The sequence below is a fragment of the Halyomorpha halys genome, unplaced genomic scaffold (assembly GCF_000696795.3).
Source record: "Halyomorpha halys isolate HHAL.00 unplaced genomic scaffold, Hhal_1.1 Scaffold52.1, whole genome shotgun sequence".
NCBI lineage: Eukaryota > Metazoa > Arthropoda > Insecta > Hemiptera > Pentatomidae > Halyomorpha > Halyomorpha halys.
The window spans coordinates 718,928-745,960 of NW_027104988.1; the positions used below are offsets into that span (position 1 = coordinate 718,928).

The 27,033-nt window shown below is 29.8% G+C and overlaps 1 protein-coding gene and 1 long non-coding RNA gene across 4 annotated transcripts in view; one reads left to right on the forward strand and one right to left on the reverse strand.

Moving 5' to 3' along the window:
• qua (villin like protein quail) overlaps positions 1–27,033 on the forward strand; it is a 130,322-nt gene that overhangs the window by 63,262 nt on the left and 40,027 nt on the right. The window contains exon 1 of one of the 3 annotated variants that reach the window (XM_014437520.3): positions 2,957–3,086. The exons of the other annotated variants lie outside the window; for them this stretch is intronic. Coding sequence (XP_014293006.1) covers positions 3,081–3,086 — 6 coding nt within the window. The 5' untranslated portion in view covers positions 2,957–3,080. Of the gene's footprint in view, positions 1–2,956; positions 3,087–27,033 lie in introns of those variants that run through there. 3 annotated transcript variants of the gene reach the window in all.
• Positions 18,203–27,033, reverse strand: part of LOC106691698 (uncharacterized) — a 34,053-nt gene continuing 25,222 nt past the window's right edge. Inside the window, exon 2 of the long non-coding RNA XR_001344837.2 lies at positions 18,203–18,345. This is a non-coding gene — a long non-coding RNA (uncharacterized lncRNA). The remainder of the gene's footprint in view (positions 18,346–27,033) is intronic.

Consider the following 27,033-nt stretch of genomic DNA (forward strand, 5'->3'; position numbering starts at 1 on the left):
GAACAAAAATGAAGGTTGTTTTTTATTTGGCATTTAAGCACTCCCAGAGTGCTCTAATGACATACGAATTAGCTGATGTTAGATACAATTCAATGGTACATTGGCATGACAAGTATAATCAAAATTTTTAGAGCTGTTATTGTGAAAATGATAAAACAGTGAAAAATCGAAGGAATAAAGTGGCACTTCCAGTTAAATCGATTTTTAACAACCGATTGCTGTAACACCAGACATGTAAAATACTTTCTTTAAATTTTAAAGTTTAGATTCGTACAACTTTTCGTTGTTGTACTTTCACAAAAAAAACACATTGATCACTTTTTGAAACTTGTTTATATGGACTCAGGGAACCTTCATGGTTTATTTTTAATTTTTACATTTTTCATAGTTCGAAGTCTTGCCTTAAAATATTATATCTAATTGTGAAATTTAATATTTAAAGCATCCACATCCGCTGGAGTAAAATATAAGGAAGTTGGAACATTAACATCCTCAAAAAATAGACCATATATCACTGTCATTATCTAAGTAAAATCAAATAAAATTTAAAACATTTGGTGCTGGGCGCGCTTCTCTATAACTTTCACTTACCTCGTTATAACCTGTTTATTCCATAGGTATGATTATTTTCTTTAAACAATCAACTTGAACAACGGTTTACATTTCTACTTCTTTTATTCCATCGTATTCAGTAATTGTTACCCTGTAACTGTGAAGAGCTCCATACAATATAATTTTCTTTAATAAATAAAAATGAAAATTAACAAAAAAAAAAATAAGTATCAAATGAAAATTGAAATAAATAACTGAACTATACTGAAGCCTAGGCGAATGCGAACTGTAAACTGCGGTGCTATGGTGCGTGTGATATTGTCCTTCCAGCGTCTACTTCTTCACTGCCCTCTGCATTAACACTGTGATGTTGCCCAGCGATAATACTAAACATATATTACAATGTTTACACCGCGACCAGCGATCCACCATCTTTTTTTAATTAGATCTTTCTTAGCGCCTTTCTTATCATTTAAACTAATTTAAAATATTAGAGAAATCAAATTAAAACTAATGAAAATAATTCTCTTCAATTCTTAACATGCAGCCCGCCAAATTTTATATACTAAAATTTATATTTTGAGTTTATGTATGAGCATCGTTGTCGGTACTAAGCTAGTATTCAGTCAGGTCATTCTGGTGACACCATCCCTTCCTGGAATTACTTCCATAACTCGTGCTATCGGCCACTCTTGCAGTGCTACATTGAGGAGCAATACTAAGGTTCCTATCTCTAGACCATCCCTTTGGTAAGTCCATTTGGCACGTTGTTGCAAGTGACGCAAGTAATCATTGTGCCATCTTCTCCAAATGTCTTGTACACATTGCCGGAGAAACTGCCAGCGGAACAGTCGGTTACTTGGCAAGTCTCTAAAATCATGCTCTGGTGGTGATACCAACGGTTCTCCAATTAGGAAATGACCAGGTGTTAATACCTCAAAATCCTCTAGATCTGATGATAGCTGGTGCAGTGGTCTAGATTTCAATAATGCTTCTATTTGTGAAGTTGAGGTGGCGAATTCGTCAATGGTTTTAAAGTAAGTTCTCTGCGTATGTGATATTTGAAAGGTTTTATCCCACCCTCCCATAGACCTCCAAAATTAGGTGCGAAAGGTAGGATAAAGCTCCAATTAATCTCTCTCGTCTTTAAGTGATTCGCTATTTTCTCTTGATTCTCCTTCGTTCTCCACCATGCATACAACTCCTTTAAATGATTAGAAGCTCCTAAAAAATTCTTACCATTGTCAGAAAAGACATGACTAGGAAGTCCTCGCCTTGCGATGAAGCAGTCCAGTGAGGTGAGGAACGCTTCTGCGGACAATTCAGAGACAAACAAACAAACATACCATTTATAGAAGTTGTACTTCTGATAGAAAATGGGCAGGCAAAATCCACACCAGCATTCAAAACAGCGCGACCCTGAAAAAATCGTGAGGAAGGTAGATTTCCCATAAGTGGCTGAAAGGGTTTTGCGTTATTAGAGAAATTAAAATTAAAACTAATGAAAATAAACATGAAATAATTCTTTCCGATTCTTAACACAAAGTCATTCCAAAAACGCTGCAAATAATTACATTAAAAGCAATAATAAAATATTTGTTTGTATTTTAGCATTTTACTTATCTTAAATGTGTGTTATTTTTTTTCTCGGATGATTACAAAGGTCCTCTATAGAAAGTAATACACTAACAAAAAACTATGTGTTTTATATTTGCTATACAATTTTTTTATTTATTTTTTTTTTTTTTTGCTATTTTGAGTAATAGCTGAATACAGCCGAGCTATGCTCTGTTTTGATAAGTGGCCAATATATATCCGTAGGAAACATTTAATCGACTGCCATGTTTGAACGAAAACGAGGAAGCTAATTAGGAGTTTCAATGACATTTTCGTCATCCGAATCCTAATCACCCCATTAGTTTTGGAGAAAAACCTCAGACAACTGACCGACATATGTTATTGCGCTTTTGGATTCTACGTATCTTGAAAAGTAAATTCTCATATTGTGAGAAATGTCATTTTTTCAAAAGTAATGAACTAAAAGATTGATAGTAACAGTTTCGTCCGTTTCGGCATTCAACTATACATAGGATATAATATAAATGCAATCTCTGTAAAACATTATCACGCCTATGTTTTACCAAAATATGATTATTCTTATTTGTAAAATATATTGATTTCAAGTTTTATCTTTTTACTCTATGTTATCCAAACCTAGATCGCGCTCAGTGTGTTTTTAAGACTTCAGAAAACACCTGTTGGAATGTTCGTTGGTGCGGTTCGATGATGCTTCCAATTCCTCTACTTCTTTGTCCTCCGGCCAGTTCCTATCAATTCGCCTAGTCCCCCACCCATCCCAGGTGTATCACTATTATCAATGTAGAGTGAAAGAACTCTCCTCATTGGCCTACCGGGCGGAAGTCCCCCCACTACCTTCCTCGCGGTGCGGCAGCGGTCTTCACAGTCCAACGGAGCCGGCTCGTGCATCACCAGTGCCTTCTTTATAGAATGAGGATATACCACTCGTAATGATGGTGAGTCTTTATATTATGATTTATTTTTCTCTACAATGGCTAAAACTTTATTTTATTTGAACTAGATATAGAATATTTTTGTTTAAGTATAGTAAAACGCGCTGTAGTCGAAGCTATTATTGACATATCCTACAAAACTTGTACCTTCTTTGTATAGTATGTCCTACAACGAACAAATGTAAGAACAGGAAACTTAGTAACACTCCTTGCTCGGCTATTTTTCAGTCCTCCTAATCACAATTAAAGAAGAGATGTACTAAACCAATGAATTTGCGACTTTTCATATCGAGAATCTTAACCTTCCAATACTTCAAAGATCGAATTAATTCTTAACTGTTGATTATAATTTTTGATTGCGCCTATCAAAATATTTATTATCATATTTTAGAATAGAATAATAATCTTCTATTAATCATCATAATAAAATAACCATCTTTAAATAATGAATATAAACTACAAATATCTGAAATATATCGTCGCTACAATATTAAAGTGGTGCATATGATAATGTCTGAGAGTATGTGTTGTGTGTTGAAATATGGTTCCAGATTGAACATACTAGCTTATTTCTAATTTTGATCAGTTTCGAAGAGAACTGAAAACATTGCAATACTCTATACATTGCCAACTTATATAAAAAAAAATTGATATGGCACTTTGACTTTTTAATGTGGATGTCTAAGGATGAGAGGTCCGGACGGTGGTCGATAAAAGCGATGAAAATGCCCCCCAAAAAATATATTAAAGAAAAAATAGCGTTTCTACTCAAGTTGAGGTTGTTCATCTCACTCTTCATTCCTTCTTCTACTTTCACTAATATTTTTTTTAATTATAACTCCCGTCGTAGATTTATATTTTTATTATTGCTTGCTGTATTTTATATTAATATTTATTATTCTTTTAATTTACTCCGTGATTATAATCGTAATTTTTATATATTTTCAGTCTATATTTATAGTTCTTATATACTTTATAATGTTTTTAATCTTGTTTATTTAGCCAGACCTGCAGCGTGGGCTTTGATAAAATTTCGAATTCTAGTTTTCGAAAACACATTTTGAGCTCCCGTAAGCCCAAATAACTAAGTTTTGTTAAGTGGTCTATATGTTTTTTTTTTTAAATCCTTGTCCACAACGAAAAGTTTTACGAACCTAAAATTTAGTCGACAAAAGGTTTTGTGAAACATAAATTACTTATTTACAACTGGTTTATTTATACAGGTATAGGCCTGGAAACTTTTTCATTAAAATAGATTAACCGTAGTGCCACTTTATGGAATCAATATTTTACTTTTTTTTTTTTCAATTCTATCAAAAACGGCTCTAGCGATCTTGATTAAAATGGCAATATCAACAAAAATAACAGGTAATCTTAAGTTTTATTCTCATTAAAATAGTTTTTAAGTCATAAATATGGATTTTTTAAAAAATCTTCCTATTCCTTCGAAGAACGCCCACTACATCAAAAATACAAGTCAAAAACTCCTTTAAATGTAGGCCGCTACAGAAGAAGGAAACAGTGCAGGACCAGAATATGTATTCATGCTAAAAACCATAAATGAAATTCAGAAATAGGGGTTATGAAAAAAAAATCCTATAAAGTACCTTAAATTTTGTTTTATTTTTTGGAAAAATTGCCCGTCACAAATTCTTACTAGTTAATAAATAAGAAATGTGATGGATTTGATAATTGACTTAAGGAGGTAGGAGGAAAATTGTTTTTTCCAGATTAAAAATACATATCCCGAGATACATGTATAGACGTATTAAATACCGTTGGAAAGCCAAACATTTTAGAAAAAATAAATATTTAGGAAGAAAGTCGTAGAACAAAACACATAAATAAAAGGCCTGTTTTTACTGGCGGGCGTGTACGCAAGGGTTTACGTTTTTGCAATGTAATACGTTTTCTTTTCACCATAGTTGTAAAATAAATGACTTTTTATTGATATATAATCTTTACACTTTCTTGAGACTAGTTATTATTTTCAAATAGAATAAATTTTATGCAATTTTAGTCTCAAAACAATTCTTTATAAGTCCGACGTTTCGGAAAATTCGCCCATCCTCAAGGACAATCTTAATACATTTCTAGAACCACATCAATTTTAAAAACCTTAATACAGGCCATTCTGCCTAAGTCATTAATTTAGTCCAAAATTACAATATTTTGTCAATATAATATTTTTTTTTTAAATCAATTTAAGAGGTCAATTCCAGCTCCTTCGTAAACGTCGTCTCGTATCTGGTAAGTCTCGTGTCGATAGTCCTTAAATTAGAGGGTAGTATGTGTTGGGAGTTTGTCGTGAAACCGTTTATATAGTAATTTAATGGTTGTTTGTACGTAGGGAGTTCGTAAGTTTTTGTTACGCTATTGATCAGTCTTAGTAATTTTGATTGAAATTATTGCAGTTTCAGTTAGTTAGTTTTTTTTTGGTATATCCGTAAATGTTTGCACCGTAAGTCTAAATTGGTCTAAGAAGGTAAATATAAATCTTTAATATTAAATTAAAAATTAAAACTTTTTAACAGTCAACCTCCACTATTATAATCCATTGACAAAATAGGGTAATTGTGGACTGAAATTAATAACGTTAATTGTACTTTACGAAAAATGCAATTAAAGTTTCTTTCTTTTAGGAAAATGGCTACTTTTTTAACAGTTTAAAAACAAAATTTAATTGTATTTTTTCTGAAGTTAGTGGAAATATCATAGCACATTGGAGGAGTGAGAGAGGCGGAAGGTAGTAAAATATCTATCCCACTTTACATAAAATTAGAATGTGTTTTCAATCGCTCTTTCTCTTAGGCCCCTGAGGCAGATCATTAACAATCCAAATTATTTTAATGAAACACCATTTCCATATCATTTAGTTCACATATGTAATTATGGGCGTAATATACTCAGTAAAGCTCTCATGATCATTCCAATTCTTTTTTTTATTTTAGTTTATTCTTTTTCCTGGCATTGTCGAGCCACAGAGAAATTTTTTTTTTTTTTTACTTTTTCAATAACGTTAATCAACTAATTGTCCAAAAAAATTTAGATAATTTTATTAAGAGGCCTTTCTAAATGTTCTGTCATCCTTTCTCCACTTATGTTTATATCTACCCTAAATCTCTGAATTTTGAAAGGTCACTTCTTCAATTAAAAGGAGTTGATTATATTTAAATGGTACAGAAAAAACTATGATGTTTCCTTTTCGGTTTAAACGAAATTTTAAATGACCCTCGCCGGTGAGATATCTATATGAGAAAAAAAATTGTGGATCAGTCAAGGTGATTAATAAGGCCACAAAAAAGAGAGTTGTTTTTATTAATGTTTTTAGCGTTTCGGTCTAAAGATGTAGGCCATCATAAAAATATATATACATTTATTGATGATGACTATGATTAAGGACAAAATCCCAACACAGGAACTAAATCATTATAGTACAAAAGCCGGGAAGAAAAAAAGGCAGTTATCTCACCCCAATTTTTGGTCACTTTAATGAAAACTATGTATAATTACTAGTTACAAAATTGATGAGTCTGTCAAGTATAGGTAGGATGAATAAAAAATGGCAGCTGTTTCAAAACCTTAAAAAAACATTAATTTTTCATTCGGAGCTCTATATCTTAAAAACTATCAACAACACTAGAAAATCTACGAGGGCATTATTTAAAGAAGAGTAAATTTGCTGACATATTATCCCTAAAAGAGCTATTTAGTCCTCGAATATAGTAGTTCTCGAGATATAGCTTTTTAAAAAGCCTAATTTCTTTCAAATCTTCTGAAAGATTAGTAGTTAGTTAGTTTATTTCGAGAAATCTATATCTCAGGAACTATGAGACGTACAGAAGTCTATTAACACTCAAATTAAAGCTAGTTTCATAGACTATAAATAGGTTTATGACCTTTACCATCGTAGGAATAGTAGTTTTCATGATATTTGCTAAGATAAATTGATTTATAGTTGTTCGGGGAATAAGTTTGATTTATGAAAAACTTCATTTCAGAAACCATTTGATGTACAGATGTTTGCCAGCGCTAAATTTAAAGTTAGTTAAATTTACTACGAAATAGTTAATTATGTTTATCTTTGTAGGAGTAGTAGTTTTTATGATATTTGACAAAATAAACTCACAAAATGTTAATTTCTAGTTGTTCGTATAAAAATTTGGATTTTTGAAAAAATATATCTGTAGATCCATAATACGCACATATGTCTGCCAACACTCAAAATAAAGGAAATTTAACTTACTATAAAGTAGTTGATGACACTTATCTTCGTAGGGATAGTAGTTTTTATGATATTCACATATGAACATAAATTTGGCAAATGAACATTTGTCCGAACAACTATAAGTCAATTTATTTTAGCAAATATGAAAATTACTACTCCTACGACGTAAAGTTGTAAACTACTTCATACCCCATTAAATTAGCTTTCATTTGAGTACTAACAGACATCTGTACGTCACATAGTTCCTGAGATATAGATTTTTCAAAATAAATTCACTAACTACTGATCTGATTTTTATGAAATATTGCTTTTTAAAAAGCTATATCTCGAGAACTATTTAACGTAAATAACTCTATTAGGGCTCATATTTTAGCAAATTTGCTCTTCTTTAAATGACGTTCTCTTAGGTTTTCTTGTGTTATTCTTACTTTTTGAGATTTAGAGCACCGAATGAAAAATTAGTTTTTTTTATCGCTTTGAAACAACCGCCATTTTTTATTCCCTCTACTTATACTTGACAGACTCATCATTTTTGACTATTATTTATAGGTAGTTTTCATTAACGTAATCAAAAATTGGGGTGATATAACTGCCTTTTTTCTCCTCTTGGGCTCTTGTTCTATTATAATCATAGTCAAAAATGATAAATATTTTTTTTTTTTTTTTAGATTTAGTTTTACTCTAGCTATTTAGATACACGCCGTATGGTTCATTTCTTTATTGCGTGCTTTTCACAATATTCTACAAAGGATGCCCTTCGCTGTAAATGACAGTTAAAAATGAGGCTATAGATCACTTCTGGCTGTTGAATTGCCGCCTTATCTCTATTTAACGAATGGTTTATAATCTATCTCTAGCAGTGAAGGGTAAATTATTTCTCCTTCTTTAATCAGTTTTTTTTTTTATATCTTTTTTGTAATTTATGTTCAAAAGTTACTTATTTAATGTATTCCCATAATATTAAATAGTTTGATTCCCTGAATAAATTCCCAAATAATTAGAGTACCTTAATCAGAGTTAAGTAAAAATTAGCTATAGATGAAACTATAGCTAAAATCGTGATGGATACGATATTTATTAATTAATGGTTCATTCTTGAATAAGGGTCGTAACCCTGACAATTTTGGCTGCAGTTTTATCCATAGCTAATTTTTACCCAAGTCTGATCTCAATTATAATATTCTTTCGGTATCCATATAGATTATTTTTCCATTTCTTAAATACTGTATGTTGATAGAGGTTCAAATATACAGCTAAAGTTTTTATTTACAAACATGGAAGAGTGCCTCTTATTTATTTTCGCGTACATGATATAAAGCATAACAAGCAAAACAGAGGTATTTCATACAATTTACTACAGACCATTTAATCATTAAATAAATTATCAATTAAATAAAAAAATATATAAAAAGTAATCAATTTTCCTATACAAAAAAGTCAAAAAATGTTTATTATATTACAGCTTACTATTGTAATTTAATAATTTATTGTATTATTAATATCAGTATGAAAAGTATTTCAAAATCATTATTATAGTTTGTAAAACTAATATTCAAAACGACTAAGCTGAAAATATAAAATAGCAAATAATAAACCAAAATTATATGGATGAATGTGTGCGTGTGTAAGTATAGGATAGCCGTGAGATCCAAGACGCTTACAATAGATAATGGGAGTTAAGCAGCACTGAGCGTAGTCAGTACTTGGACGGGTGACCTCCCGAAATGGGTAATCAGTCATACCCAGAAATATATTTAATCTTTTTTTTTAGACTGTGGTATAATAATAATTACAAGACACTTTATATTTGTCCATTATCGTCATATATGGCCAAGACTTGGGCATATGAAATCTTTAATTGGTTAATATTTTGAATGTTGTTTTTCAAGGATCATTCTAAGGTAATCTGTGACTGGTGATGGACCAATAAAAACAGGTCCAGTACACTACAGACTGAGTCCTATGAAATTTCCAATTGGCTTCCATTTTCAAATAAAATGCTGAATGGTAAGGTCGAGTACAAAAAATTTTAAAAATTGAACTGTGACTCTGGTCTATAATCTTTTTTAAAAATCGGTCCAGTAGTCTAGAAGAAAGCGCAAAAGCACATCTGATGGACGGATATTTTTTTTATTTCATATTTCGATTCTTTTTTTTTTTTTTTTTTGGTTTCTTTCTTGGTCCATTCTAAAGTCATATTGAAAATAATAAACCAAACACGAGAAGAGGGAAATAATTTTATTTAAATTGTACAAAATCTGCTTCTAGATCTTCGTCAACTAGTAGACACCTTCCAGTTTGAAATTTATTTTTTGGAATAGAGTCAGGGTTTCCGAGTGGAAGAATTTTCTTAACATATTTATTAATTTCTCGGATTCAATTGAAGCTGTTTCCTTTCCAATTTTTTCCTTAGATTTTTAAAATCTTATTGTTTAGTTTAAAATTGTTGATAAAAACAAGTAAATATGTGAAACACTCCCAAAAGTCTCGTTGATTTTTTCTAATAGCAGTTATTTATTCGTCTAGTGATTGATTAACTCAGATTTTCCAAACCGGGCAGAAAGCCATTTTAACAGCTATTAAATTCAAATCGAGAGCACTGAGTGATAAATATACCCAACGTATCGATGACCTTCCCCATGTTACAACACACGACCTACCTCACTTTCATTCTCACTAGCAGCTAATTGCAACACTGCTGTTAATTATGATCACTGAAACTCTAATTGGTTACAGGATATTTCAACGTTCGCCGAACTTTAAAACTCTGAAGAGGGACAGCCGATTAAAATGAAAATTACGCTCTTTCTGACTTGGAGTGTTAGTTTATAGCACAATAAAAAAATAATTATAAATATCATGTTTGCTTAACAGTTCATAAGGGTATATTAGTAATTTGTACAATTTTTTTTTTCTGAAAGAAATTTCTCTATTATGACTTTATTACTGTATTTCAACATCCGTTCAACGTTTCAGGCAAGCTGCTCATTGCCTAGGTCATTGCTAATAAATTATAAATCAACAAAGATCAAAACAGATTTTCATGTGCACTGCTCTAAAATAATACAGAGAAAAAAGGATGGACATAATAAAAATTAGATAGTAATGTTTGAGACAGTAATGACAAATAAGATAAAAACCTTTGTGATTAATGAAAAACAAGAAACATTATATACTTTTATTCAAGATTTTGAATATGAAAATTTGTTGACATACGTCCATCATATAATTTAAGAAGAATGAACTATGGGCAAATTGTTGTTCGGATGTTGAAATAAAGTAAATAAGTCATGAATGGTTGATTTCTTCCAGAAAAAGAAAATAATAATAATAAAGATTTAAAAAATAGTAGGAATTAAAACTTTTTAATTTTAATGTATAAAATTTAAATTTTAATGTATAACCATGGCATTTATGGATATTTTTCTTTAATATGATTCGTGGTAGACTCATTATCCGCCATAAATATTTTATTTGTTAATCTGAGGAATAACCTTAAGGTAGAAAGCATATCCATATCGCAAGATTTAAAAAAATAACCTTCAAGCTAAACTTCTGAAAGGAAACAGCTTTCCTTAAAATCATTGTGCAATGCCATAGAGAGTTTTAACTTTTTTAGGTACCAGATCATATTCCAAGGCTTGCCGAAGGAGTTTTCTTTTGCAAACAAAATTAATTTGTTTGATCTATGATTAAAAAATAAACTTTCTTCAGAATATGCTAAGGATACACCTTTGAGTTGTTTTTTTTTTATTGAAGCCATATCTATCCCTTTTCCGTTATGTATACATTAATATAATGGCTGCTTGGATGAATTGAAAATATTGAAGTAGAAATATCGGGTATCTAGAGCATACATAACGAGGTTGATTCTAGCGTATTCAGACGACAAGCAAGCTTGATTCTAGTCATTTTATGCTTGCCTGTCAGTCTTCACTTTACTAGCTGTATCAGAATGTCTTGTCAATTCTATTTATCATGGTACAGAGTGGTTAAAGATTTTTCACAGTCCTCAATGTTAAACGAAGTCTCCTCTTAACCTGAGACGATAATCGATACTTCGCCATGCTTACATAATCCTCTGCTAAATGCATCTAAGCATCACACTTACATAGATGCAAATCGTATTGTCTAATTCTGGGATATTTGCTAATTAACGTTATTAGTTACACACTATTTTCCATTGTTTGGTTATTATATACTGATTTTCTGTTTTTATTTATAAAAATAGAAAAGGAAAAGACAGATTAATGCTTACAAAATGCGATTTTATAATAATTTTATAATCGCTAATAATTTACCAAATCAAATATTTTACAGAATTTATGTTTCATAAACATTTTAATTTATGTTTAGAAAAGGTATATAATATATATTTTTCAATGGTGTTTTATTTCATTACATATTTCTATTATACAAGTAACATAAAATATTGATATTAAAATTTAAGTAATGAGTAACCAATATTTTTCTAAAAGACTTTCCAAGTCTTCAGTTTTAAAATGGATTATCTGTTTTCCTCCTAGTATTCGTATTTTTATGTTTCAACCTCAATTAAGGTTGAATAATTTAACAAGAACAGAAAATCCGCTAGGAGCTCTTATGCATTTATCATTTAACATGACTTTAATTAGGGCTGCTCACAATGCTATACTTATAACATTTAACGTGGTAAAACATTTTACATTTAACGTGGTAAAGCATTTTATATTTAACACAATATCATAAATACCCCTACTACTTTTACTTCTTTGTGTAATCATTCTCGACGTTTCGGACAATTGTCCATCATCTGGTCCAATCTATAATATATTAGAAAAAAAAATAGATTTTATCAACCATTTACATAATTTATGATTATATTACTTGTTATGTAACAATTATCGCATGGAAAGAAAAAAAAAAATTGTCCAAAACGTCAACAATGATTAAATAAGGAAGTAAAATTAGTGAGAGTCTTTCATGAAAAAAGAAGAAGAAAATGTTGACCCTTAGACGCAAGTTAAATGAAGATTACTTTATGAAATTTCTATTAGAATAGTAATTTTAACAATAATAATTATTCATTATTAATTATTGGAAATATCTTTTGGATTTACTACATCTCATAAACTCTGGAAGTTTAATTATTTTTTTCCTCTTTTATTTTACAAACTCAAAGAGTTTGATTAAACGGGTAATAACCAATTCTATACTAAACCATCCAAATCGTATATTGGTCGAGGCACGAAGGAAGGACGCTCGCTCTACATTCTTCGAAGGACAAGATTTAAGTGGTCGTCAGTAAGATGAGTCACCGAAACTTTCACAGGACTCCCGCTCGTCCAGTTTATTCCTCGGTCCAGGATATGGCTGCCTGATGCAGGTCACCATCGAACAATGGTATCAGGGTCAACGCCATTCCACAATTAGCTCAACAGGAAAAGCTATTCCATGGCTTGCTTTTTACCTGATTGTTGTTTATTCACGCTGTTCCATTATAAAATTCAAATTAGATATTTGCTTAAAGTTTGAATATTTTACCACTTAAATTAAAATGGTGTCCTTTAATGTAAAATGCATAGTAAAATAATTTAAATAATGAAAGTAACCATCGTACAGTTTCAAACATTATTCATTCAATAAAATAATTTTAGTTTAAAAAAAAAAATATCCATCAGAAACTTCAAATAAGATATTAAAAATTGACAAAAATTCTTTCAATACATAAGAAAAAATGCATCAATATTTCCTAAATGGTCTAATATCATGGTATATTATTTATTTATAATCTTAATATTTTCTTGAGACTGGTAATTCTTTAATAAATAACTCAAATACTATCCAATTATAGTCTCAAAACTTTATTTCTTTTATTCGTCCAACGTTTCGGCCAATCCGGCCATCTTCAGGGACATCTCATTACCACTTTGCAAACATATAATTTAAAAACTCTAAAACTTCATTCAGGCTATTCTGCCCAGGTCAAAACATTTATATCTAATTAGTTAATTATCCATTAAAAAAACAGTCAAAAATTATTTCTCTGCAAACACTATTAATAAACTTTTTATAGCGTTTATTAATAGTGTTTGCAGAGAAATAATTTTTGACTGTTTTTTTAATGGATAATTAACTAATTAGATATAAATGTTTTGACCTTGGCAGAATAGCCTGAATGAAGTTTTAGAGTTTTTAAATTATATGTTTGCAAAGTGGTAATGAGATGTCCCTGAAGATGGCCGGATTGGCCGAAACGTTGGACGAATAAAAGAAATAAAGTTTTGAGACTATAATTGGATAGTATTTGAGTTATTTATTATGGTATATTATGTTTTATGAATGATTTAGTTACCAAACAAATCTATCTTTTTAATCCTGCTTCTTAGAAGATACCAAAATATTATTAATTAGTATTAGAACCTACAATAAGGAAAAAATCTATTAAAATGGTAAGCCCTTGCACCATAAAAGTAGGTGGCATACGCCTCACTTTCCCCATAATTATTTACTTTCAAGTTTGGTTATACCTACATCTAATTCAGTTTTAAAAATTATCATCTGAAAATCCTTTAAAATTAGTATATGATTCTTTCATCCTTTTAGATGTATCTAGTCATGTACACATTGATATATATTACCCTCTCGATATTATAAAAGTCTTTGCCACTTAGCAACATCTCTACCGATACCTGTCACGCGAAGGACACCTGACAACACAGGGACGCCTTTCCCAGCGGAATAATGGGTACAAGATGTTAAAGAGACAAAATCCATTAGCTAGGTATCGACAAGGAAGTCAAATATACTTTATACACAACACTTATGCCAAATACTTGTAGCCCCTGGTAACTTATTCTTCTTGGGCGTGAAGGAATAGCTACCAGCTTCACTGAGGAAATAGCTACCAAAAGGGTAACGCGAAGAAAGGGAAGGGAGCAGGACTTAAAAGCGAGGACAGAAGTAAGGAGACTAAGCGAGAAGGACTTAGAGAAAGAAAGACGGGCTCTTCAGAAATGAAACTCCACGGCTGAGAAGTCAACAACTCCCATAGTGTTCACCATCCAATCAGCTATTTCAAGATATGTATTAGATAATAATTTACAATGTAATTAATATTTTTTGGGAAACCATACTTATCTGGATCATTCAATCATTTTATAAATCATGTACTAAATGTAAATAAATACTTTGTTCCTTTATGTAGTTTATGTACTATTATATTACCGAATACCACCCCTTATTATAATATATATTTTCAATGTTAACAATATATTATAAATATAATTGGTAAACTGGTAAAGACAAAAGCCCTTTGGGAAAGAAATCTCAATCAAGAACAGCACCATGAGCGATAATTTAGGCGCACTGAATCTTTTACTTCTTTTTTAAAAAATTGCTATTGCGATTAATATCTTTAACAAAGAGACAACGATTAAAATTTCTGTGTGATCAACACAATAATTTGTTTTGAAAGTAGCATTTATTCCTGTATGCAGGTCCCAATGCCATCCTATTTTCAGACGTACGAGAGGTTTATTTAGTGCGGATTAGGAAGCATTGTTTGAGAATATCGTTTACCTGAGAGGATATTTTGCCTAAAAATGCTGAGTCAAAAATTCACGGTGAGTGCAAGAGGTTCCTTTATTTTCTTTGACCCGTTGTCCTTTTTGCTCCTTATCATCTACCCTTTGCTCGCTATTCCTTGGCCTATTCTTTGGTCTGTTACTCATCATCTGTTGTCCGTCATCCTTCGTTGGCCGTTTTCAAGCTTCGAGTCTTTCTTTGTCATTTTCAATAGATCCTTTCAAGTTGATGGCTGTCAGTATGCTTCCACCTGATCATAGCGATTTTATAATCTGAGAATGTTTGTTGTTAACAAGGAAAGGATTGTTTCGTTTTTATATATATTAAAGTAATTTTAACATTTGATTTCATAAGTAATATGTAATGTAATTAAATTATACAATATTTATCAGGATTGTCTCTCTGAAAAAATATATTTATTTTAATTTTAAAAGTATACCTATATTTGTTTTAAATCATATATCAAATTTACTTTATACCTTATTTTATTCAATGTTTTAATTAGTTTACACATTCATCATTATTTTATATTTTGTTATATATTGTCATTGAGAAAATTGACAATAATGAAGAATGGTCATTCATTCTTTTGACCATATATCAAACTAATCAATTAATATATAAGCTTGGTCAATTTTTTATTGCAATGATATAATTTTACTTTAAATATGAATTTAATCTTCATAAATAGAATAGCATGATAAAACTTTTAACATAAAATCAATCTCAATACATCAAGACTTGAATTAATTGGACTTTAAGTTAAATTTTGAATTTTGTTGCCACATGTTTGTCTACATTCCACATATTTCAAGCATACAGTTTCTGATAATCTTCTAGTATCAAATCATCCTGCTTATCATCATTTGCGCCTTTGAAAAGGTCAGAATTAAAGAAAATGAAAAAAATGTTTTATTCTGATTTTATGACATATTTAACACTTCTACACACTCCAAAGTATGTGTGACAAATTAGGTCACACATACTTTGGTGTAGGTCATTGACAAGTAGGTGTTGTAAGTGATCGAATACATTAATTAAGATGGTAAATGTGAAAAACCTGCAGCTATTATTTGTACAGTAACATTAAAAAAATGTTTTCACGCTCTAACGGACAGATAGTGGAAACTAGTACGACTTTTTTCTGTCTTACCATCTCGGAATCAACCGGTGCCTGAAAGGTCAACAGCTCTTACTCCATGCGATATTATCCCACTTCTGATTTTTTTGTCCTTTTTATGTTCGAATAATATACCTTTTAAACTGTTCATTAGCTTTTTATATTCATAAAACTAACTTACATTTATTGTTATATTCGCGATCTCATTCATCAGTTAATAAAATACATAAGTATCAAAAAAAAAGTTACTCGTAGTTTGTGTTTTGTTTTGTTTCTTTTGTCTTGTGTTTTGAACTTTTTAAAAAATACAATCGGTAGCTAAGCATTTACACTTCTACTTTTCACTTATTTTAGGCATGTTATAAATTACTGTAAAAAAAAATTAGAAGTAAACAGTAACATGAAGTTATGGAAGGAAAGGTTACTAAACAAGTTGCTCAGAAAATCCGCTAGGAGCTCTTATGCATTTATCATTTAACATGACTTTAAATAGGGCTGCTCACAATGCTATACTTATAACATTTTACATTTAACACAATATCATAAATACCCCTACTACTTTTACTTCTTTGTGTAATCATTCTCAGTTGATAAAATACATAAGTATCAAAAAAAAAAATTAAAATATCAAATCGCATGATTATGGATACCCATCCTAGAAATTAATCAATATTCGATTACATATAATAAAAATTATATCTAACTTATGAATCTTCACAAAATATTAAGTGAATAATACAGTAGGAAAAATTTAAACAAAAAACCTACGGAGAAAAAAATATATCTATATTTATAAATAATAATTTTGTACCGCTACAAAGTAATAACCCAAAAAGAATCTGGGTATTTTGTGAGGTACTCCTGTTACTAGGCCAACGGTTTTGTAAGAAAGTAATTTAGTCAAAATAATGCTCGACCACTAATTTCCCCCAATCATGAGTACCGACTTTGTGATCCTGAGTGATTCCCGGAAATTTTTTTTAATAGTTTATATATCGAAAACCAACTTTTAATGGCTCTAATTAGTTTAAGTATTCTAATGACCTAAAATTTAATGTAGAAGTTTGTAATTTGCATTGTATTATTCTTGGGGAAACATTAGTATTATTCCTGCAAGAAAATTTCGGATGAATGATTTTTTTTCGAAGATTTCGTTTATGCAGCGAGGTCATCGCGGCTGATGGTGGTGTCCTTTCTGCTTATATAGAAAATTATTGTTTCCGTATAACCAAAACTAATTTTTTATGTATTCTTACGACAGCGGCTGTATCTTTCTGAGCGATGTTAAAGCACCGATATATTTTTTTCTTAGGAAAAAATATGTTTTTTGACCTTTTTACGTGGAAGTGTGTGCATTTCTTAAGATACAATTTCTCAAAAAATTTTCAGGTCCTAACGTTAAACCTAAGCACTTCAATTCATATTGTGTCTCCACTAACGCTCGGTTCCTTGTAAAATATGTCTGGTCCTCCCCAGAAAATTTTCTAAAAATAAATATTAAGAATTGAAAAAAAAAAAAAAAAACGCGAAAACTCATATGTATATCAGATATAACTTTAAAAATTATAATAATATAGAATTTCAGTAATATAAAATTTTATTTTCATATATGTATTTATTTTAATTTGTATAGGTAGATATTTTAACAAATTTGATACACCTAAAATCATACACTAAAAGAAAAACAAATCTAAAGATCGCCATAGAAGAATATAAGAATCGTGTTTTTAACAATCAACTGGATGTAAAAATGTAAACTCATATTCCTCCAATCTCATACACATAATCAAAAAAACCAACAGTAAATGTTTAAAATGTAAAACCGAATGTCTGCCTATAAGAAAATAGAGTTAGAACCTGAAAAAACCATTTCACTCTGGAGTCAATATTATTGCAAACCTTGTGAGAGGTACTAGTTGTTATTACAGTTATTAGTTGTGTAGAATAACATGAGTTATAAAACAATTGTAAGTATTGTTTCCATTGATCTTAATTTGTACTTTGTACATTTTAGTGTCTAATAGTTTAGAACAAACCAAATTCTAAATGTTTACTTATTCTAACTAAAATATTTAAACTACTTTTTTTTATATATATAGGAAGATGGTCAGGGTTGCGGTCAAAGGAGAAACAAAAATAGTTTACAACTATTTATTTTCCTGTATAGGAAGATGGTCAGGGTTGCGGTCAAAGGAGAAACAAAAATAGTTTACAACTATTTATTTTCCGATGTTTCGCCCCACTTTGCAGGGCTTCATCAGGGCTGTTCAAAGTAAACGGGTGAACCAATTCATTGTTTCTTTGTGGAAACTTCCTTATCAAAGAGATTTTTTTTTTTTCTGATCCCTCTAAAACAAAAAAAACAATTAATTAGTGAATGCTTTGTTATGTGAAAAAGGAATAAATCGTATTGGGTAATACCCTTTATTTATTACCTTTTACTACCTTTGGTATTTTAAGGGTTACCTGTAATTTTTATTTATTAGTTGTGAAATGTCCATTCTAAATGGTCCTATTACTAAAGAAGGAATCCGGAGGTAAGGGGCCTTATCAAAGAGATGTTGAAGCCCCGATATATTATTTTTTTTTTTTTGAAAAAAAAAAGATATTATTTAACCTTTTTGCATTGTAATATTTTTTGAACATTTCCACTTATACGTTAGTAGAAGTATACTTATGTATAAATATACCTTTAATTTCCAACATCTAACAAAAATAGTTAATTGTCAGCTATATCTATTATCATTACAGAGAATGTTTGTAACACATCTTTTGATGGATGAGATTTCTCCGTGAAAAATCATTTAATTTAAGAGAAATAGATGCCAATTGCGACTGATTGTCAAATCATCTTGATTACATTTTGCCCTCATTTATTAGTATAATAATATCGTAATATATGTTAATTATATATATCTCAAAAAATCTTATTATTTTTTTGTTAGGGCGAAACTAGTATAGACTATAGCTGGTACAAAAGAACTTCAATACAGCCGGCCGCTTCGTACTGTTATGACACTACACTGGAACCGGTTCCATGTAACTGTATGTTAATTGGTCCACGGTCTGGTCTGGTACCAGATTTTTATTATATCACCTACTCTATAAATAAAGTGTGGAACCAAAAGTAGTTCATTTTCAAATGTCAACGATCATTCCCTGTATATATCAACTGGTTGTAACACGCGTGTTAAATGTTAAAACAGTAAATAACAATGCTTATTAGTGTCAGTTTAATATTAACAGAATATACTAAATTACAATTTTTTTTTATTATAGATTATAATGCATTTAAATATTCATATGAATACGATTAATGCAAGAAATAAGAAAGGAAATCTGAATTAATTTAAAATATTTAATGCTGTTTAAATTGGAGTTCTACCAATGTTATTGATATAACTCACCTCACATTTACTTATTGTATTTATTTAATACAGTTGCAAATACCAATTAATAAATTAAATTTAAAAAATGCTGTTAACAGAATGTCAAGTGATATATTTTGTCCAGAATATCATGAGCTTCAACACTCATGTCATTTTTCTGCAGTCGAGAGAGTACGTTTCTTTTCTTTAACAAAACGTCTCAAGTTGTGTGAGTGATAGATGAGAACTATTGCTTGAATAGTAGCACATTTAACACAAAAAAAAATTTTTTTTTTTATTTTTTGTTTGAACCGTTTCATAGATTTTACCCTATTTATCGTGTTCATTTGTAACAACTCTTATCATCATAACAGAGAATGAACCCATAAGCATGCTTCTAAAACATCTTTTGATGAATGAAAAGGTGCTGAATGATGATTTTTGATGCTGATGATTTTTTTTTATATATATTTTTTTTATAGTCTGCTCGGATATGGATGATATATGGATAATATTGTAAATTTTTCATTTGAATTTTATTTGGTTCCGTTCTGTTACATTAGGACAATGTTTTTAACTTTAGTATCTGTTTAGTATTTTTTATGTCATTTTACTCCTACGTAATTTTAAAGTAAAAAAAAAAAAATTGAAAGGAAAATCACTAGGACGACCGCGGATAAGAAAGTAACCGCAGTCTACGGTACTAACTTTAAAATACGTTCAATTCTAAATAAAATCAAAAAATTGTTTTTGTCAGATATTTCACTATTCAGAGCAGCAATATGATAGGAGAGACCCACCAGGGCTGTAGCCAATCTAAAAGGGTGAAAGTCTATGTAAATTATTATTATTTTTTATGATTCATGATTTGTTAGGTCAAAAGTAGTTCTGCTTAGTTGGAAAAATATCATTTTAATTCAGAAATGTTTTTGTATGCAATTAAAAGATATATTTCACAAAATACTTTACTGGGAAACTACAACGGTTTTCTTAAGAGTCTCAACGTGTATATTGTTATTTTTTTCTGAGATAAGAAGAAATCTCCAAACCTTACTCAGTTCAAAACCATTTATATTCATTACTATCCAGAAAGTGATGTTTCAAAATTTTAAAATTATTATAAAATCACAAAATTGATTGTTAAAATCCTCGAAAGGAAATAAATAAACCATGATATGTCAATAAATCTATATGCCGGTACTCAAACTTAAACTGAATATCAATTTTATGTTTTGAAGCCATTGTAAAACAATTTTTTTCCGTTTTGGTTTTAAGTGTTTTTAACTACAATATGTAGTTACAAATACTACACAATTGTAATTGTGGTCCCACAATTAGAGTTACAGTAGTTCATCAAACAATACAAAAATCATGTATTACTATCATATATTTTTAATTTTCTGTATTGTGCATTAATTGATACACAATACTCTGATTAGGTATAAGTATAGGTATTCTGTGTATGTAGCAACCCCAAACAGTTACAACAACGTTTTTGAATAAACTCTTTCTTTCTCTATTATAAAAATTTTACATACTTAAAGATGTGAAATTCAATTGTTGTTCAAGCTGAGCAATGAAACCTGTATACCATCTTGAAACAGGATTCTCTTTGTTAATTTACTTTGAACTCAGTTGCTACGATCTCTGAACTTGAGCCCTACCTTAAAATTATATATTTTTTTAAATATATCCCATCATTATTTTTTAATGAATTATATGATAGAATTATGAATCATAGAATCATATGATTCAAAAGAATAATATTGTTAATTTTTCATTTTCCTGAATTTTAATTTGGTTCCGTTCTGTTACGTTGGGACAATGTTTTGCATTTCAGTACCTGTTTAGTATTTTTTACGTCATTTTATAGCTCGCTACAAAGCGTTCTAAGCTTAATAAAGCATTCTTGATTTTACGTGCTCCAGAGGCCAAAACATGAGAAGGATGCTCCCGCCATTGTTTAACTAGGTTCCTAGAAGCTAGGACATTAATGACACTGAGTGACGATAATGTGTCGTTCACCTCTGACTACCTACCATGGGAGACAAAGCGCCCCATTCCCACCTCACGAAAACTGCGTTTGTGAGAACATTTCAATGAACCCTCTAACAGGGGCGGTATGGTACGAGGCATTCTCATCGTTATTAATAATTATTACAAGAAACTTATATATATATTTATAATTAAATACAAAATAAAGAAGCAAAGAAAACGGTTTCATACAGCATAAGTAAAATGGGTTAATTATTCATATTTTACTACGATATAAATATAAAATAGAGTATTACGATCGTTCAATAATATATTTTACAGATCTGTACTGATCTCAAACATGTCCTGTTGTAAAACTCTTTTGGTTTCGTCAAACAGCAAGATATAAAATAAAAAATAGATATATTAGATTTAAAAATAAAAATACAAGAATAATCGTGGAAAATTGTGCTATGAGAGAAACTAAACAGATTAAACTACTGAATAATAGTATTTCTTAATAGAGGAGTTAAAAAATAGCATAAATATACTCTATGAAAATGTCTACACTTATATTATTTATATATTATTATAATGTTAGTATGATTAAAGTCTTCTTTGGAAAATTACTTTTTTTTTATTTATGCTGTTGCGATTTCTAGTTGTTTATGTTTACTAAGTTCAAAACAATGAAAATAAGTTTTGAATCTGAAAAAAATGGCCTCATGTAAGGTTCTCAAACTTATTGTTTTGTTAATGTCTCCGTATTTTCTAGGTTTTATTTCTAAGATAGTTTTATTGTGCTATAGGCTATCGCTGGAGTCATCAAATGATAATTTATTCGAAAAAAGGTGTTGTGAATTAGTATAGGAATCGTTCGATAGAAATATCCGCCGACAGAAAGACGTTTTAAAATTTGGTTTTCTTAGAGGAAACATCATAAAATATATCCCATTCGATTTGGAATTCATGAGTTGGAAAATCAAAAACATCCGTAAAAGATAGATCCCATTTTGCTACTATGACCCTGTGAAAATTAAATCAAAATTTTATAAATCAATTGAGATTAGGGCGAAGAGATATATATACCCTGTGTATTCATGTAAACTTTTTCTATCTTGTAATTTTTATGAAGTGAATTGGGCTGAAACTTCGGCTTTTAATGAAACATTACCATTTTTTCTTTATTTTTTTTTAGGATTGAAAAAACGAAGAATAAATAATCTTTCAATTTTTAAAGGAACACTTCATTCCTTTCCCTACACTATAATCACTTCCTCTTCTTCGATAAGCTATCAGCCTATTGCTAAGTTTCGCAGCTTTCTCCTGGTACTTCAATGCGTCATCCTTTAGTTTACAGTTATCTTTTTCATACTTACTTTTTGAAAATATTTTATTGAAATAATTAATATAATCTTTTGTACTCTAGCGAAATGTGTATTTAGAGTGTACATATGCAGTCATACCATATAAAAGAAAAAAAAATTAATAATAATAAAAATAAGATAAATATTAAATAAAAGAGATAATAATAATGATAAAATAGTGTGTGCACATTTAAAATAAACTTAAGTATATAAATAATTACAAAATAAGTTATTATTATTATTTTTTTAAATGTTATCATTTTACATCTCGTCTTTTTTTACTGTTTGTTGCATTTGGTCATAGCACCATGAAGCAAACTGAACCCCGTCTTCCAGGTTTGTCTCCTAAACCTGCCTCAAAAACCTCGGCCTTATTAGTACAAGGGCCGCGAAGAAGAAAAGGCAGTTATTTCACCTCAATTTTTGATTACTTTAATGAAAATTATGTATAATTACTTGTCAAAACTGAGTCTGTCAAGTATAGGTAGGAGGAATACAAAATGGCGGCTGTTTCAAAACCTTAAAAAACATTGATTTTTCAAATAAATTCACTAACTACTGATCTGATTTTTATGAAATATTGCTTTTTAAAAAGCTATATCTCGAGAACTATTGATGGTAAATAGCTCTATTAGGGCTTACAGTTTATGAAATTTACTCTACTTTAAATGACGTTCTCTTAGGTTTTCTCGTGTTGTTCTTACTTTTTGAGATATAGAGCTCCGAATGAAAAATGAATTACTTTTAACGTTTTTAAGAAGCCGCCTTTTTTATTCCCCCTACGTATACTTGGCAGACTCATCAAATTTTGACTAGTAACTATACATAGTTTTCATTAAAGTAATCAAAAATTGAGGTGAAATAACTGACTTTTTCCCCCCTCGGGCTCTTGTTCTAATGTAGTTACTTCATAGGCGACCTCTGCCTGTAACAGAACATCTTCAGACAATCTCAGCTTTCATCATACATCCCATATAATCCGTTGTATTCCTTTTCTCTCTCTCTCTCTCTCTCGATTAGTATTCATTTCTCGGTCTACTCGTTATGAGAGAGTTGAGATGGATATCTTAACAAGAAGTGTATCTGTGATAATGTAATTTTCGTGAATTCTCACAGTGGTGTGCTTTCACGGAACAATACTGTTTACTTTCAAGCATTTTTTAAGTAAAAAAAAACTTCATTCTTTGGGTAATTTCTTCCAGTGATAATTATCTTTTCGCTTTCTCTTACTATGCGTGTTCCCTTACCATATTAGTTCTTATTCTCTTCATACTTCTGAATTATTATTGATATATGAATTGATAAAAACCCTGCGCTTCGTACCATGCCCGTTTTATAAGTTACTAGCAGACATGGCAATGTCTCATTGCTAGATTTGAGATGAATATAGATTGAAAGTTTAATATTAATTGTTGTATTTATTTAAAATTGAACATTTAAGTATAATTTATTATTATGATTTGGGAGTATAAATTAATCCAATATATACGAAAAGGAATATATCACATTTTTTCTTCTAATGTTTTATAAGCTTAATTGGTAATTTTGTTCATTTTACTACAATGCCCAAGGCTCTTTGTATATCTAATAGTGAAATATATGATAAATAAAATAAATGATATAGGGCAGTTGTCATTACTGTTTTATTTATTTTTTAGTACATTACAATACTATTCGATAAACCATGTTTTCGATAATTCCACTAGTCTTATGTACTACAAATTCTTCAATTTTTTTTAGAGAGGAATATGTAACTCATAATTGTCTTTGATAAAATCTGGTATTCAGTCTTTCTTTGAACCTGGAATGTGCGTTTTTTAATTGCCAGTTATCGTTATAGTATTACCAAATGAAGTTATTAAAAAGCATTTCACATATACAGAATGTGAAGAGACAGTTCTAAATTTGGAAGTTTAAATGGTCGGAATATTTCTTATAGAGCAGCGAATATTTCTGAACTATCAAAAAAAAATTACACGAAGATACATTGCCCGTAATATGTGGTAATAAAAAAAAACACTGACATGGTAAAGGGATAACAGATTCCAACCAATTTTTCTTTGTTGATTCAGTTACTTAAAAAATGGTGTTATTTCCGAAACCATATTTTATTATTTTCTGCCAATGTTCGGTATAGATTCCTAAATTCTTATCTACTGAATTATGTTTTATTTTGTGGAACAAGAAAAAAAAATGTGAATGCATCAAATGAGTTATTACTTAATTATAATAAAAAATCATTTTCTGGTAATTTTCGTTGCCTCAGTCCTTTATTTAGAGGGTTTCTCGTTGTGGATAAAACATTCAAACCATTCCCTTCACCTAATAGATATATAGATTAAGTGATAAAAAGAGAATAGGTTACTATGGTAAAAGCTTTGAAAATAAAAATAGAAACAAAATCCACTCTAGCATTGTTTTTGTTTTTGTATTATGGTTTGTCTAACCATGGTTGGGTGTAAAAGTTTTTCATTTTGTGGGACCGCCACTCAATGATAAAAGTCAACGCCCCAGACCGTATTCTAACCGGTGTCGGTTAAACATCAAATTGGTATGACTCTATCTTAACCTCTGAGCCACAGGCGACCCATTACTGTATTATTATTAATACTGGTCCACTTTGGTTGATTTTCTTTTCTTATTTTGGATAATTTGTTCATCTATTATATTGAAATATATATTAATCATGAAATATCAACAATTTTATATACTAATCCCAATATGTTTCAATTTGAGTACGACATTGAAACAATTCGGACCAACAGACCTATCAAAGTGCATACAAATTTATTTGTGAGTGAAACGAAGTTGAAACCTCAAGAAACCCTTAAATATGAATTTTCGAAAAAACGAAAAATAATTTTTTTTTATTCAAGATTTTCGCCTTACATGAATTACGCCTATGATTTCTTTTGAAAAATGATCAAAATATAACTGATTCAGGACCCTGTAAACTACACCAAATAGCATAAACTGTCGCTAATTAAACAAATTAGATTCGGGAATATAAACTTAATTGTTTGAAAAATTTTTCTTTAAAAATCTTCCAAATAAATCAAGTTCAAAATTTCAATTTTTTTTTTTTTAAAATGGTAACTTAGGGGTTTGAGACGACGCTATAGATGAATATGATTTGGTGTTTCTTAAAAAAAAAAAAAATATTGGGCAACTTTACTAAAATCCTGGTTATTTATCAGAAAGAAAAAATCGATATATATTTAACGTGGAAAAAAGGACATTCATCGCTACGCGACGAAAACATTGAATGTTTATGTATATGCAGTATTGTTTCTAAATTTAAAAAAAAAAGTTTTAAGGTCACACGATTAAAGAAATATTTAGTTATTCAGTTTATTCTACTGCGAGCAATAATTGAAATACGCCGAGCAGTGAATTATCGAAGGTGTAAGGAGAATCGAACTATCACCTACTTTTCCTTGGGGAATGATCAAATGAATCATACCTCTTATCGCTTTAATAATTACTCTTTACCAACACATTCAAGGACTCCATGAAGTTGAAACTAATGTCTTGTCTTGTCAACATCCTTATGTTTATCAATGTTCTATTATCTCTCTTAATTGTCTCTTTTGCATAACATCGTCATTAACGTTGTCATATCTACGTCGGTGACTCTCAACGTTACATTTTAATTTAAAATTTGGTGGCCGTATAAGAGCCAATTTTCAGAAGTTAAGAATTTGCTTTTCCATTATAATATAGTTCAGTTTTCCTTTATAATACAATTACAGAGTATAATATAGTAATAAAAACACACATTCAATGGAAAGATTCATATATTGGTAACAAAAACACCTTCATTCGTCCTCGTTCTCAATTCTGAAATCAATCTACTTGTATTTTTTTTAACAGGAGACTCGATACACACTTTACCAGAGAGCGCTCTTTCTTACAGTAGTTTTCAAACTGATTTTATTAATTGTTGTCTGTATCTTTATCCCAAGGTGTCATTGGTGGACCATGGATATTTTGTAAAGACTAGTATCTTAAACCTTTAAATTTTTAGAATCACTGCCTAGGTTTGATAAGTTATTATTTCACAAACAGCCGGAAAATCTTAAAATTCAATGGGCTAGTTTTAAAGTTTAAAAATTCGCGCAAATAAAATATGCAATTGCATAAAAATCCGGGCCTTGATGATAACATATTTAGAAAGCAGCATAAAAAAAAGTGGACCTATTTGTTTTTACTGAAAGCTGATAACATTATCAGAACAGATTAATAATAAATCGGTAAATTCAATTTGAATAAGTAATCTGTTTAAAATTTGAATGGACGGGATAACGTTCTATATAAATAAATATAT